This window comes from Somniosus microcephalus, chromosome 4, assembly GCF_052327205.1.
Source record: "Somniosus microcephalus isolate GS21.2 chromosome 4, FLI_Smic_1.0, whole genome shotgun sequence".
NCBI lineage: Eukaryota > Metazoa > Chordata > Chondrichthyes > Squaliformes > Somniosidae > Somniosus > Somniosus microcephalus.
Window position 1 is genome coordinate 314,947,826 of NC_140990.1, and position 16,611 is coordinate 314,964,436.

A 16,611-nucleotide genomic window follows, 5' to 3' on the forward strand; every position below is an offset into this window, starting at 1 on the left:
TGTCCAAATTCCTGCCCGCTCCCTGGTAATTCCCTTTACTTCTAGAAAACTGTCTATTTCTGTTTTAAATTTATGTAATGATGTAGCTTCTACAGCTTTTTGGGGCAGCATATTCCATGGACCTACCACCTTCTGAGTGAAGTAGTTCCTCCTCATCTCAGTTTTGAAAGAGCAGCCCCTTATTCTAAGACTATGCCCCCTAGTTCTAGTTTCACCCATCATCGGGAACATCCTCCCCGCATCCACCCGATCCAACCCCTTCACAATCTTATATGTTTCAATAAGATCGCCTCTCATTCTTCTGAACTCCAATGAGTAGAGTCCCAATCTACTCAACCTCTCCTCATATGTCCATCCCCTCAACCCCGGGATTAACCGAGTGAACCTTCTTTGCACTGACTCGAGAGCAAGTATGTCCTTTCTTAAGTATGGACACCAAAACTGTACGCAGTATTCCAGGTGCGGTCTCACCAATACCTTGTACAACTGAAGCAATACCTCCCTATTTTTATATTCTATCCCCCTAGCAATGAAAGCCAACATTCCATTGGCCTTCTTAATCACTTGCTGTGATTAACTACTGACCCTAACCCTAACCACTTACCCTAACTCTAACTATAAACCCTAACCACTAACCCTAACTCTATTAACCCTAACCACTAACCCTAACTCTATTAACCATAACCACTAACCCTAACTCGAACTATTAACCACAACCACTAACCCTAACTCGAACTATTAACCCAAACCACTGACCTACTAAATCCTAACTCTAACCACTAACCCTAAACCTTAAATCATGTGGTGCCGATCGTCACTCCTTTGTTGAATTCAGTTTCAGCACCGGCCGTGGTGGGATTTGAACCCACGACCCCCTGGTTACTCGGCCAGGCCCAGAACCACCGTCGCTCCCTGATCTAGTTGATGTTTCCACGTTGACGGGGACAGGCTGAAGCAACAGATTCAGGGAGACCTCGGTGAAAAATCAAACAGCAGGGGAGGCAGGGGTTAAACACGGGCGGGGAGCGAGAAGGGGAAGAGACGCCCAGCAGCTTCGGGAGAGGAGAAAGGGAGAGAGGGAATAAATAATAAAGGAGGGATCTCGGGGTCGCCAGTCTGGGCCCTTGCTGATGCCGAGTGTCTCTCCCCTTTACTCCAGGTCTCTCCGTGGTCATGAGTAAGATTCTCCAGCTGATTCCGATGGCGGTTTTGTTTGGGATCTTCCTCTACATGGGGGTGACATCACTGACGGGAATCCAGCTGTACGAGCGCCTGTTGCTGATGTTCATCCCGTCAAAACACCACCCAGATCACATCTACGTGACAAAAGTAAGCTTGTCTCCTTTATGTTTATTGTGTGGGGTTTGCTCCCCTCCCCCACTCCATCCCACTCCTCCTCCCCTCCACTCCACTCCCCATCCCCTGCTCTCCGCTACCCTCCCTTCCATCCATCTTCCCCTTCCTCTCCCCTCCCCCACCATCCCCTCCCCTCCCCTCCATCCCACTCCTCCTCCCCTCCACTCCCCATCCCCTGCTCTCTCCTCCATCCCCCCTCCTCCCCTCCACTCCACCCCCCATCCCCTGCTCTCCGCTACCCTCCCTTCCATCCATCTTCCCCTTCCTCTCCCCTCCCCCACCATCCCCTCCCCTCCCCTCTCCTCCATCCCCTCCTCCATCCCCTCCCCTCCCCTCTCCTCCATCGCCCTCCCTCCCCTCCCCTCTCCTCCATCCCCTCCCCTCCCCTCCATTGCCCTCCCTCCAGCCCCCCTCCATCCTCTCCCCCTCCTCCATCCCCTCCTCCATCCCCTCCCCTCCCCTCCATCCCCCTCCTCCATCCCCTCCTCCATCCCTTCCCCTCCCCTCTCCTCCATCCCCCTCCTCCATCCCTTCCCCTCCCCTCTCCTCCATCCCCCTCCTCCATCCCTTCCCCTCCCCTCTCCTCCATCTCCTCCTCCATCCCCTCCCCTCCCCTCTGACCAAGGTTCAATCAAAATCAAATCAAATCAACTTTTATTGTCATTGTTAGTGCACAAGTGCAGTACAACGAAATGTAGGCTTGAGGCTCCCGAGAGTGTACAATTTGGATTAGGACACTTAAACATTTCAACATACATTTGTACATATATATTAGCATAAATATGACCATAATAAAGTGCATCGGCAGATGTGCAGGCTTTAGTGTTTATTTGTGGAGTTCAGTAGGATGACAGCCCTGGGAAAGAAGCTGTTCCTAAATCTGGTCGTACGGGTGCGAATGCATCTGTAGCGTCTTCCAGATGGTAGGAGGGCGAACAGACTGTGGCTGGGGTGGGTAGGGTCTTTGATGATGGACCGTGCCCTCCGTAGGCAGCGTTTCTGATATATATGTTCTATGGTCGGTAGCCGGGTGCCGGTAATGCGTTGGGCAGTTTTGACTACCCGCTGCAGGGCTTTCCAGTCATGGGAGCTACAGCTGCCGTACCATACCGTGATACAGTTTGTCAGGATGCTCTCTATAGTGCAGCGGTAGAAGTTAGAGAGGATCGGGGGTGACAGATTACATCCCTTCAGCCTCCTCAAGAAATATAGGCGCTGCTGGGCCTTCTTCACCAGAGAGGAGGTGTTGAGGGACCAGGAGAGGTCTTCCGTGATGTGGACTCCGAGGAACTTAAAGCTGGCCACCCTTTCCACCTCCGCCCCATTGATGTGGATGGGGGTGTGACTTCCGCCTTTGGACTTCCTGAAGTCCACGATTATTTCCTTTGTTTTCTTGGTGTTAAGGGCCAGGTTGTTGTCGGCGCACCACTTCACGAGATGCTGGACCTCCTCCCTGTAGGCTAACTCATCGTTGTTGGTGATCTGGCCTACTACTGTGGTGTCATCTGCAAACTTGATGATGGTGTTGGAACCATTAACAGCCACACAGTCGTGGGTGAAGAGGTTCTGTACAAGATGAAAATTGAGAATGATTAATTAGAAAGAAAGTGTTACAGAAGTTATGACAGATGATGGGGTGGACACCTCAGTGTTACAATTGCATTACAATGAATTAAACGTAGACATTATATCATTGCTTTCCCATTTGGGACAGATATACACTAGACGAAAGCAGAGAGAGTATGTTGACACGTTCAGTGTAAGACTGGATAGATGACGGTTGACATCCAATGAATAACTTTTGAAGTGCAGCAGCCAATTTGTACATAGAAAGGTTCCACAAACAGCATTGCAATTAACAACAACAACTTGCATTTATATAGCGCCTTTAATGTAGTAAAACGTCCCAAGATGCTTCACAGAAGCATTATCAGACAAAATTTTACACCGAGCCACATAAGGACAGGTGGTCAAAGAGGTCGGTTTTAAGGAGCGTCTTAAAGGAGGAGAGAGAGAGGCGGAGAGGTTTAGGGAGGGAATTCCAGAGCTTTGGGCCCAGGCAGCTGAAGGCACAGCCACCAATGGTGGAGCGATTATAATCAGGAATGCGCAAGAGGCCAGAATTAGAGGAGCACAGATATCTTGGGGGGGGCGGTTGTGGGGCTGGAGGAGATTACAGAGATAGGGAGGGGTGAGGCCATGGAGGGATTTGAAAACAAGGATGAAAATTTTGAAATCGAGGCGCTGCTTAACCGGGAGCCAATGTGGGTCAGCGAGCACAGGGGTAACGGGCGAACGGGACTTGGTGCGAGTTAGGACACGGGGCAGCAGAGTTTGGGATGAGCTCAACAGTGTGTTGAGGATGGAAGATGGGAGGCCGGCCAGGAGTGTGTTGGAATAGTCAAGTCGAGAGGTAACGAAGGCATGGGTGAGGGTTTCAGCAGCAGACGGGCTGAATGAGCAGTTGATCTGTTTGACGGTGTGTCCTTGTGCAGGTGAAGACTTGGAGGATGAACCTGTTCACCTGCATCCAGCTGTTCTGCATCATCATCCTTTGGGTCATCAAATCCACCATCATCTCCCTGGCGTTCCCGTTTTTCCTGATCTTGACAGTGCCCACTCGCCGCTACCTTCTGCCGAAGGTTTTCCAAGAGCGGGAACTGATGGCGGTGAGTAATTTTCGTGAGCCGGTGTTTTTATGTCAATTGGGCGTCATCTTACTTGGACAAGAGACGGTTTGAGAGGGGACGGTGATTGCTGATTTTAGGATTCTAGCGGGACTAGATAATGTCGACCCTGGTCAAGCTCCGTCACCTTGTCCAGAACAGTAGAACCAGAGGACACGGCCTGCGCTTGAAGGGGGGGTAAATTCAAAATTAATCTGCGGAAACATTATTTCGGTGAGCGAGTGGTCAATCTATGGAACAGGCTCCCTAGGGAGACGGTGGAAGCAGTGAAACCAATGAAAACTACACCGGTTTCTTTCAGAAATATCATTTTGGGATTCAGGATAGGAGTAATTTGAGACGTGACGTGTGGGGAGTGTAGCGAGCTCGGGAGGAACAGGTGACTTTGGTTCCCAAAGCTCTCCACCGCTGGGGGTTTTCCTCACCTCATGTCTGGCTCTGTTATTGTAATATACGTGGGTAGAACAAATGAAGGACAGAGACAGGATGAGTTGGGAGTCCATGTGCTCACTTTACTAGGCCAGAGCGAACTGAGCATGCTCAAACTAAACCATCTGACATTACACTGCTTTCTCTTTTTAAAAAAATGTACATATTCCCCTCTCAAATACAACAAAACTATGGTCCCACCTTTCCCAGCATTACATGTACTGTTATAAATCTCATCATCAAGAAACTACTCATGAAATAACGCTGGACGGCCAGCTGGTGGCGCCGTCCAAGGAGTATAAATACTCGGGCGTGGGCCCAGCTTGCCCAGGGACATTTTGTAAAACAAGGAACTAGTGAAGTACAACTAGACCTCCATGTTCTGAAACAAGTTGATTAAAGCCTTGCTTTATGCTCAAACCAAGTGTGTGGTGAGTTTTATTACGTCATGTACCAAATAACAAAAACTCCCGGCTTTTTTTCTTTTAAATAAACTACAAATCCTACAAATGAACCACAAATCCAGTTTAATAACAGGTTTGTGGAGCCTTCCTGATCTCCTTACAGAAGGTTTTGGTGTTGAACCATTTTTCGGGCTGTTTTGTTTTGGTTCCGAACTCAAAGATGATCCTGTTTCTATCTCAGATTTGTTTGAACCTGGTACTTCAGTTTCTGAAGTCTGAGTGGAGTCAAACTCGTGTATGTGTTCATGATCAAGTGGTTCAAGATCACGTCTTGGTTCATCTCTAGCAGAGATCATTTGATCTACATAAACACTTCCGATGTTGTCACCATTTCAACCAAATATCTCTCGATTCCACCAACTTCTACTATGGTTCCTATAAGAACATAAGAAATAGGAGCAGGAGTAGGCCAATCGGCCCCTCAAGCCTGCTCCGCCACTCAACAAGATCATGGCCGATCCAATCCTAACCGCCAATCTACTATCACAGAACCATCTCCTGAATCTAACAGAATTAGACACATGAAATAGGAGCAGGATCAGGCTACACGGCCCCTGGGCCCGCTCCGCTACCCACAGGGCCATGTCCAATCCGAACCTAGACTCATGTCCAAATTCCTGCCCGCTCCCCGTAACCCTTAATTCCCTTTACTTCTAGGAAACTGTCTATTTCTGTTTTAAATTTATGTAATGATGTAGCTTCTACAGCTTTTTGGGGCAGCATATTCCATGGACCTACCACCCTCTGAGTGAAGTAGTTCCTCCTCATCTCAGTTTTGAAAGAGCAGCCCCTTATTCTAAGACTATGCCCCCTAGTTCTAGTTTCACCCATCATCGGGAACATCTTCCCCGCATCCACCCAATCCAACCCCTTCACAATCTTATATGTTTCAATAAGATCGCCTCTCATTCTTCTGAACTCCAATGAGTAGAGTCCCAATCTACTCAACCTCTCCTCATATGTCCATCCCCTCATCCCCGGGATTAACCAAGTGAACCTTCTTTGTACTGACTCGAGAGCAAGTATGTCTTTTCTTAAGTATGGACACCAAAACTGTACGCAGTATTCCAGGTGCGGTCTCACCAATACCTTGTACAACTGAAGCAATACCTCCCTATTTTTATATTCTATCCCCCGAGCAATGAAAGCCAACATTCCATTGGCCTTCTTAATCACTTGCTGCACCTGCATACTAACCTTTTGAGTTTCGTGCACCAGGACCCCCAGATCCCTTTGTACTTCAGTCCCACTTGTGTGAACTTGACTTTCCAGGGGGACTGAGAACATGAAGACACTCGCCTTGTCTGAAACTGCGTTCTTTCCGATTGCTGTCATAATAATGTTTCTGACTGAACTGTTTCTGTTCAACTCTTGAGGCCAAATTTGGTTGAACAAGACTCAATCATGTTCTCAATCTCCTCTTCATCAAGAGTTCTGCTGGGGTATATCCAGTTGTAGTCTGCGGAGTAGTTCTGTACTTCAGCAAGAAATTTGCCAAACGTTGTGTGGTAAACCACTGTTTGTATTCCACTGTGTACATGCCTGGACATGCCTCGGCTGACTCCTCCCACAAGTCCTAGTATAAAGGTGACTGCTCCCCAGCCCTTTGTATTTCTGGACCGGTCGACCACTCGAGGCAGACCTTCATTCTTTTGTTAATAAAAGCCTTTAGTTACTCTCTTAACTCTCAGTCTTTTATGAGTAATTGATAGCGCATCAATTTTATTCACAAAATTTTATAATGGAGAAGATCCTCACACCAGCATGCCTGGACTTAGATCATCGGGAGGTGGACTCATCCACCAAGTTTACTCACTGGCTTAAGTGTTTCGAAAAATTCCTGACCGCCTCCGCAGCAATCAAATCGGACGAGGACAAACTGGATGTCCTGACCTCCAAAGTGAACCACCAAGTGTACTCGGTCATCCAAGACGCGACCTCGTACGTGGACGCTATCAAGCTCCTCAAGGACCAGTACACGCGCCCAGTGAACGAAGTGTACGCCAGGCACCTTCTGGGGAGTCGTAAACAACAACCTGGGGAATCGACCGTGGAATACCTTCAGGCACTGTCTGTGCCTGGCCGGGCCTGTGGTTGTAAGGATGTAAAGGCCGCCGTGTACACAGAGGAACTTATCCGGGACGCTTTTGTAGCGGGCCACAGATCCAATTACACCCGACAGCGACTGTTGGAGCAGAGTGGCCTCGACCTCAACAAGGCCTCTGAACTCGCACTATCATTGGATGCAGCCTACCGGGGCATGGATGCCTACTCCTCTGCACCGTGGACGCCGCGGGGAATGACAGCCTGGGACACGGTAGGACCGCCTCATAGCGCCGTGCCACCCCAGCCACACCCCAGCAACGGCCCAACTACCGCAGCAGTGTCCCAAGGCCAGACAGCAGTGCCCCAAGGCCAGAAATGCTACTTCTGTGGCCAGGCAAAACACCCCAGAGCGTGCTGCCCGGCGAAAAACGCGATCTGCTCGGGCTGCGGGAAGAAGGGACACTATGTTAGCATCTGCAGGGCCAAAGCCATCCCGAACCCCAGCAGCGCCGCGTGTGGGCCATGCGGGCTGCCATCTTGGGCCTCCCCGGCCATGTGCGAACCACCGGTACAGCAGCCATTTTGGACGACAGCCGGAACGCAGCAGGCCCCCAACACCGCCTCATCTGATACCCGCAGCGACACACCGACCCCTACGCTGGCATCCGTTACACTGGACCAAGCGAGACCGCACCAGCTGGCCAGTTCCACAATGGACATTAAGGTAAATGGTCACGATACAATCTGTCTTTTTGACTCTGGGAGCACGGAGAGCTTCATCCACCCCGACACGGTGCGGCGTTGCTCTCTCCCAGTCCTGCCTGCGCACCAGCGGATTTCTATGGCCTCCGAGTCCCAGTCGGCGGACATCGGCGGCTACTGCGTGGTGACACTCGTAGTAGACGGGACTGTGTACGATCATTTTAAACTTCTGGTCCTGCCCGACCTCTGCACTGCCGTCCTGCTGGGGTTAGATTTTCAGTGCCACCTTAAAAGTGTTACGATGGCGTACGGTGGACCCCTACCCCCACTCACAGTCCGCAGCCAGCAGCTCCCAAATTTCCCGCCGCGCACCAGGTGCAACCTCTCCACACTCAGAGTCACCCCCCCCCCCCCACTGTTTGCTAACCTCACCCCCGACTGTAAGCCCATCGCCACAAAGAGCAGGCGATACAGTGCCGGGGACAGGGTTTTCATTAAAACCGAAGTGGAGCGGCTCCTGAAGGAAGGGATTATTGAGGGCAGCACCAGCCCCTGGCGAGCCCAGGTTGTGGTCGTTAAGACCGGCGAGAAGCAGCGCCTGGTCATCGACTACAGCCAGACAATAAATCGCTACACCCTGCTGGACGCCTACCCACTCCCCCGCATAGCTGATATGGTCAACCAGATCGCGCAGTACCGTGTCTTCTCGACCATTGACCTGAAATCAGCGTACCACCAGCTCCCTATCCGCCCTGAGGACCGCCAGTATACCGCCTTTGAGGCAAACGGCTGCCTCTATCACTTCCTTAGGGTTCCCTTTGGCGTCACCAACGGGGTCTCCATCTTCCAAAGGGAGATGGACCGGATGGTAGATCAAAATGCGTTGCAGGCCACTTTCCCATATCTGGACAATGTGACCATCTGCGGCCGTGACTTGCAGGACCATGACGCAAACCTCGAAAAATTCCTCCGCACCGCCCAACTCCTGAACCTGACATATAATAAGGAGAAGTGCATATTCCGCACAAACCGCCTCGCCATCCTTGGCTGTGTTGTGGAACACGGAGTCATCGGCCCCGACCCCGACCGGATGCGTCCCCTTATGGAACTCCCACTGCCCCACTGCCTCAAGGCCCTGAAGAGGTGCCTAGGGTTTTTCTCCTATTACGCCCAGTGGGTCCCCTACTATGCGGACAAGGCCCATCCGCTGATCAAGTCCACCTCTTTTCCCTTGACGGCAGAGGCCCGCTTAGCCTTCCACCGTATCAAGGAGGACATTGCCAAAGCCACCATGCACGCAGTGGACAAATCCATCCCCTTCCAGGTGGAAAGCGACGCGTCCGACTTTGCCCTGGCCACTACCCTCAATCAGGCGGGGAGACCCGTGGCCTTCTTTTCACGAACCCTCCAAGGTCCGGAGACCAGACACTCCGCTGTGGAGACGGAGGCCCAGGCGATTGTGGAGGCTGTGCGTCATTGGAGGCACTACCTGGCCGGAAAACGATTTACCCTGCTCACTGACCAGCGTTCAGTTGCTTTCATGTTTAACAACAAGCAGAGGGGCAAAATCAAAAATGACAAGATCTTGAGGTGGAGAATCGAACTTTCCACCTACAATTACGAGATCTTGTACCGGCCCGGGAAGCTCAATGAACCCCCGGATGCGCTATCGCGTGGCACCTGCGCCAGCGCGCAGATCGATAGACTGCGGGCCCTCCACAATGACCTCTGCCACCCGGGGGTCACCAGGTTCTTCCACTTCATCAAGGCCCGCAACCTGCCTTACTCTATTGAGGAGGTCAGGACCATGACCAGGAACTGCCAAGTCTGCGCTGAGTGCAAACCGCACTTTTATAGACCAGACAGGGCCCACCTGATAAAAGCCACTTGCCCCTTCGAGCGCCTGGGCGTTGATTTTAAAGGGCCTCTCCCCTCCTCCGACCGCAATGTGTACTTCCTCAATATTATTGATGAGTACTCCCGTTTCCCGTTCGCCATCCCCTGCCCGGACATGACCAGTGCCACGGTCATTAAATGTCTGAACGACCTCTTCACCCTGTTCGGTTTCCCCAGCTATATCCATAGCGACCGGGGCTCATCGTTTATGAGCGACAAACTCCGTCAGTACCTGCTAACTAGGGGTATTGCCACAAGCAGGACCACCAGTTACAACCCCCGGGGGAACGGACAGGTGGAAAGAGAAAATGCGACAGTTTGGAAGGCCGCCCTGCTAGCCTTAAAGTCTAGGGGCCTTCCAACCTCCCGCTGGCAGGATGTGCTCCCCGATGCGCTCCACTCTATTCGGTCACTGCTCTGCACTGCCACTAACGCCACCCCTCATGAGAAAATGTTTGTCTTCCCAAGGAAGTCCACATCGGGGACATCGCTACCCGCCATGGCTGACGTCCCCAGGGCCGGTCCTACTGAGAAGACACGTGAGGACCCATAAAACGGACCCCCTGGTCGAGAGGGTCGACCTCCTCCACGCCAACCCCCAGTATGCTTACATTGCATACCCGGACGGGCGGGAGGACACAGTCTCCATAAGAGACCTTGCACCCTCGGGGGCCGCAGTAACCCACTACTCACTACCACCCCCCCCCCACGATCCGATATCCAGCCCCAGCAGACGGCAGGCCTGGGCCCCGCGACCCACTCGACATCTACGAGGACGACACGCCTGTGCCACAGCCCACGCAGGACTCGACGCCGGAAGCTCCACTACCCCTGCCGTCGCCACGCCGATCACAGCGGCAGACAAGACCTCCGGAGAGACTCCAATACACTAACTTTTAATACACTTCACCCCGCCGGACTCAATTTTAAACAAGGGGTGAATGTGGTAAACCACTGTTTGTATTCCACTGTGTACATGCCTGGACATGCCTCGGCTGACTCCTCCCACAAGTCCTAGTATAAAGGTGACTGCTCCCCAGCCCTTTGTATTTCTGGACCGGTCGACCACTCGAGGCAGACCTTCATTCTTTTGTTAATAAAAGCCTTTAGTTACTCTCTTAACTCTCAGTCTTTTATGAGTAAGACTCAATCATGTTCTCAATCTCCTCTTCATCAAGAGTTCTGCTGGGGTATATCCAGTTGTAGTGTGCGGAGTAGTTCTGTACTTCAGCAAGAAATTTGCCAAACGTTGCTTCACGCTGAGTCCCGAACAGCCCGGCAACACTTGCTTTTTGAGAGCTTCTTTCACTATTCTGACTGACCTTTCAGCTGCTCCGTTTGAAGCTGGATGATATGGTGAAACGAGAGTGTGTTTGATACCATTCCATTTCATGAACTCTTGGAATAGAGCAGAACGGAACTGAGGGCCATTGTCAGAAACAAGCACTTCAGCTAAGCCATGACATGCGAAGGTAGACCTGAACTCATCTATGTATGTTCAGTTGCAGTATTTGAACCCATGTGTTTCACTTCAATCCACTTTGAGTGACTATCTGCAAGTGCCAGGAAGTAATCATTTGCTTTCTCACAGAAGTCCACATGTACTCTCTGAAAAGGTCTACTTGGCCATGACCAGGATTGTAGTGGAGTTTTGGGTGGTTTGTTTCTGCAATTTTGACCAATGCTGCATTTGCTGGCAAGTGATTCAAGATCACTGTCCAATCCAGGCCAGTAAACAAAGCTTCTTACAATTGATTTCATACTGACGATCCCTGGATGTTCAGTGTGAAGTTCGGCCAGAATTCTATCTCTCAAAGAAGTAGGTACCACCATTCTGTTTCCCCATTTCATACAACCTTGCTCACAAGACAATTCAGTACGACGGTTATGGAATGGTTTCAACTCTGTGTCCAGACACTGATCAGTCCATCCATTCTCGGTGTTTGCATACACTCTTTTCAGTACTGAGTCCTTTTGAATCTCATCTGTCAACTGCACCTAGAGTGAAAATCTCACCTTCACTCCCAACACGAGTCTTCATGTGACAATCTGGAAAAGGCATCTGTGATTGCGTTTTGCTTTGAAGTGCGATATTCAGTCGTGTAGTCATATTGTGACAACACTGCCCAATGTTGCATTCTTGATGCGGCCATTGCAGGGATGGCAGCTTTGGGCCCCAATATTGCTAGGAGTGGTTTGTGATCGGTAAACTTTGTGCCAATCAGGAACTGTTCGAATTTCTTGATTCCAAACACTATAGCGAGTGCTTCCTTATCGATTTGTACGTGGTTTCTTTTGCTCTTTGTGAGGGTTCGCGATGCAAGCGTGATTGGTTTCTCTTGGCTGTCATCCATTACGTGGCTTATGACAGCTCCCACACCATAGCTAGAAGCATCACACACTAACTTAAGCTCACGCTCTGTGTCGTAGTGCTCAAGTAGAGCATCGCTAGAGAGACTTCTCTTACAAGCATCGTAAGCTTCCTGTTGCACTTTTGTCCACTTTTACTGGACATCCTTCTAAGAACATAAGAACTTAAGAAATAGGAGCAGGAGTAGGCCAATCGGCCCCTCGAGCCTGCTCCGCCATTCAATAAGATCATGGCTGATCTGATCCTAACTGCCAATCCACTATCACAGAACCATCTCCTGAATCTAACAGAATTAGACACACGAAATAGAAGCAGGATCAGGCTACACGGCCCCTGGGCCCGCTCCGCTACCCACAGGGCCATGACCGATCCGAACCTAGACTCATGTCCAAATTCCTGCCCGCTCCCCGTAACCCTTAATTCCCTTTACTTCTAGGAAACTGTCTATTTCTGTTTTAAATTTATGTAATGATGTAGCTTCTACAGTTTTTTGGGGCCGCATATTCCATGGACCTACCACCCTCTGAGTGAAGTAGTTCCTCCTCATCTCAGTTTTGAAAGAGCAGCCCCTTATTCTAAGACTATGCCCCCTAGTTCTAGTTTCACCCATCATCGGGAACATCTTCCCTGCATCCACCCGATCCAACCCCTTCACAATCTTATATGTTTCAATAAGATCGCCTCTCATTCTTCTGAACTCCAATGAGTAGAGTCCCAATCTACTCAACCTCTCCTCATATGTCCATCCCCTCATCCCCGGGATTAACCGAGTGAACCTTCTTTGTACTGACTCGAGAGCAAGTATGTCCTTTCTTAAGTATGGACACCAAAACTGTACGCAGTATTTCAGGTGCAGTCTCATCAATACCTTGTACAACTGAAGCAATACCTCCCTATTTTTATATTCTATCCCCCTAGCAATGAAAGCCAACATTCCATTGGCCTTCTTAATCACTTGCTGCACCTGCATACTAACCTTTTGAGTTTCGTGCACCAGGACCCCCAGATCCCTTTGTACTTCAGTACTTTCCAGTTTCTTGCCATTAAGATAATAACTTGCTCTACGATTTTTCCTGCCAAAGTGCATAACCTCACACTTTCCAGTATTGTATTCCATCTGCCAAATGTCTGCCCACTTACTTAGCCTGTCTATGTCCCCTTGAAGGTTTTTTATGTCCTCCTCACTCACTACTTTCCCCCCCATCTTAGTATCATCTGCAAACTTTGATATGTTACACTCGGTCCCATCCTCCAAATCGTTAATATAGATTGTAAAGAGTTGGGGACCCAGCACTGACCCTGCGGAACACCACTAGTCACTGATTGCCAGTCTGAGAATGAACCATTTATCCCAACTCTCTGCCTTCTGTTAGATAGCCAATCCTCTATCCATGCCAGAATATTACCCCCAACCCCGAGATTTTTTATCTTAGGCAATAATCTTTTGTGTGGCACCTTGTCAAATGCCTTTTGGAAGTCTAAATACACTACGTCCACTGGTTCCCCTTTATCCACCCTATATGTTACTTCCTCAAAGAACTCCAGCAAATTTGTCAAACATGACTTCCCCTTCATAAAACCATGCTGACTTTGTCCTATTAAATTATGATTATCCAAATGTCCTGTTACTGTCTCCTTAATAATGGACTCCAAAATTTTACCTACCACAGATGTTAGGCTAACCGGTCTATAGTTTCCAGCCTTCTGTCTACTGCCCTTTTTAAATAAGGGTGTTACATTAGCAGTTTTCCAGTCTGCCGGGACCATTGCCGAGTCCAGGGAGTTTTGGAAAATTATTACCAATGCATCCACAATCCCTACCGCCACTTCCCTCAAGACCCTAGGATGTAAGCCATCAGGTCCAGGTGATTTATCCGCCTTGAGTCCCATTATTTTACCGAGTACCACTTCCTTAGTGATTTTGATCGTGTTTAGCTCCTCCCCCCCTTTAGCCCCCTGTTTGTCCAGTGTTGGGATATTCTTAGTGTCTTCTACTGTAAAGACTGATATAAAATATTCATTCAGTGTTTTTGCCATCTCCATATTTCCCACCATTAATTTCCCGGTCTCATCCTCTAAGGGACCAACATTTACTTTAGCCACCCTTTTTCTTTTTATATAACTATAAAAACTCTTACTATCTGTTTTTATATTTTTTGCTAATTTACTTTCATAATCTATCTTCCCTTTCTTAATCAATCTTTTTGTTATTTTTTGCTGTCTTTTAAAGTTTTCCCAATCCTCTATCCTCCCACTAGATTTGACTACCTTATATGCCCTTGTTTTTAGTCGAATGCTATCCTTAATTTCTCTACTTAGCCACGGATGGCTGTCTTTTCTTTTACACCCTTTTCTTCTCAGTGGAATATATATTTTTTGGAAGTTGTAAAATAACTCCTTAAATGTACACCACTGATACTGTATCATCTTACCCTTTAATCTATTTTCCCAATCCACTCTACTCAATTCCACGCTCATACCTTCATAGTCTCCTTTATTCAAGCTTAGCACGCTTGTTTGAGATCCAACCTTCTCACCCTCTAATTGAATATGGAATTCAACCATGTTATGGTCACTCATTCCAAGGGGATCCTTTACTAGGACATTTTTAATTAATCCTGTCTCGTTACACAGGACCAGATCTAAGGTTGCTTGCCCCCTGGTCAGTTCAGTTACATACTGCTCAAGAAACCCATCCCTAATACACTCAATGAACTCATCCTCAAGGCAGCCCTGCCCAATTTGATTTGTCCAATTAATATGATAGTTAAAATCCCCCATAATTATAGAGGTTCCCTTATTACAAGCCTCAACTATTTCCTGATTGATACTCTTGATGGAGGAGCTCTTGAGGAGCTCGTGCAATGGAGCTAACATAGTCACTAATTCAGGTAAGAAACGTGTGTAGTACTGGACCATTCAAAGGAAAGATCTTAACTCAGACATGTTCTGTGGCTTTGGAGCATTGATGACAGCATCAACCTTTTCCTTAACTGGTTGCAAGACATTTGCATCAACTTTCAGACCAAGGTACACAACCTCGGGCTGCACAAAAGCACATTTGCTCCTTTTCAATTTGACATTGTGGGAATTCAACCTTTGAAGCACTAAATCTAACACTTCTAGATTTTCTCCCTCACTGCTTGTTGCGCGATCAGCACATCATCTTGATTGCATAAGCAATTTGGAACTCCTTGCAAAATCTTATCCATCGTAGCCTGGAAGATTTTGGGGGAGGACTTTACACCATACGACAGCTTGGTATTCATATTTCTGTATTGGCAGGACTGTGGTGAGTGAGTTCCATTGCAGCGATAACAATTCACTGAACTGCTCTCGCCGACATGCTTTTGACTCGGTCTCACAGCTTTAGGCTTTGTGACTGTAGACCTCAGCTGCACTAGTCACTTGAGTTGGATGGAGCTCCTGAGCATTCTTAGACGCCATCTCCATAGATAAGGCAATTTTGCATTCTATGTCAAACGTTAGGTTCGGAGTGTTCAGTAACTTGGACTGTGTGCGCTCATCCACCAGTCCACACACAAACTTATCTCGCAACGCACGATCCAAAAATATGCCGAGGTTATAATGCAAAGACAGGTTCTTAAGAGTTACAATGTACTCACTGATGGTTTCACTTTGTTTTTGGTTTCTGGTACCAAACTTATAGCTCTCTGCTATTTCTAACGGCTTTGGGTTGAAATGGTCCTTGAGTTTCTCGACAATGTCTTCAAACGACGCATCCTTCACTTTCCCTGGCACGAGTAGTTTTGTCAACTTTCCGTAGACATCTGGCCCAATCTCCGTTAGAAAAATTGCTTTTTTACGTTCATGAATTACTTTATTTTGAGCTTGAACATTCTCAATAATGTTATTGTGCCTAAAAAACATCTCCATCCTCTCAATGGTTCGCGAGCTCGGTCATACAAGCCGAGGCTTCCGATGAATCCCGCAGGTGCGGCCATGATTGTCCCGATCCCATCGAGCAGCGACTCAGCACGCTACCCGTGTACCTGTGAGAATCAGCGCCGCTGTTGCTGTGTGTACATACACGCGAAGTCGAAGCACAGACGATTCTGCATCAGCACTAATGGTAAAACATCACAAAAATTCAGTTTAGGTGTCACAAATTCACCTTAAACTTTTCCCCTCGAAGGTTGAACACTGTGTCCTTCCATGATCCCTAAAAATGGCTTTGGGATCCCATCCTCGTGGCCAAAATGTAATACATGTGAGTAGAACGAATGAAGGACAGAGGCAGGGTGAGTGGAGAGTCCATGTGCTTGCTTTACTCGGCCAGAGCGAACTGAGCATGCTCATACTAAACCATGTGACAAACCACATACAGAACTAGACTCATTGATAGAGATCGATCGCTGTGATCAGTCAACAACTCCCATTATCATTGTACCATGAGACTGCCAGGATGGTAGAAGGCGAACTGGATGGACCTCGGTCTATTTTCGTCCAGCGGTTCCGAGGTTCCTGTGTTTTGGCCCCTCCCGCCCATTGTACTTCCTGTCGCAGGGTCCGACTCTCGCATGTCTGCTGGGCGCTATTTTTAACATTTATCATCAACAACAACTTGAGAAAGAGCCTTTGAGGAAAAACAGATTATTCATACAGCGCCTTTCATGACCTCAGGACGTCCCAAAGTGCT

The 16,611-nt window shown here is 48.8% G+C and overlaps 1 protein-coding gene across 1 annotated transcript in view; it reads left to right on the forward strand.

Annotated features, from left to right (window-relative positions):
• LOC147120620 (anion exchange protein 3-like) overlaps nucleotides 1-16,611 on the forward strand; it is a 199,509-nt gene that overhangs the window by 181,739 nt on the left and 1,159 nt on the right. Inside the window, exons 20-21 of the mRNA XM_085984239.1 lie at nucleotides 1,160-1,329; nucleotides 3,852-4,025. Coding sequence (XP_085840365.1) covers nucleotides 1,160-1,329; nucleotides 3,852-4,025 — 344 coding nt within the window. The remainder of the gene's footprint in view (nucleotides 1-1,159; nucleotides 1,330-3,851; nucleotides 4,026-16,611) is intronic.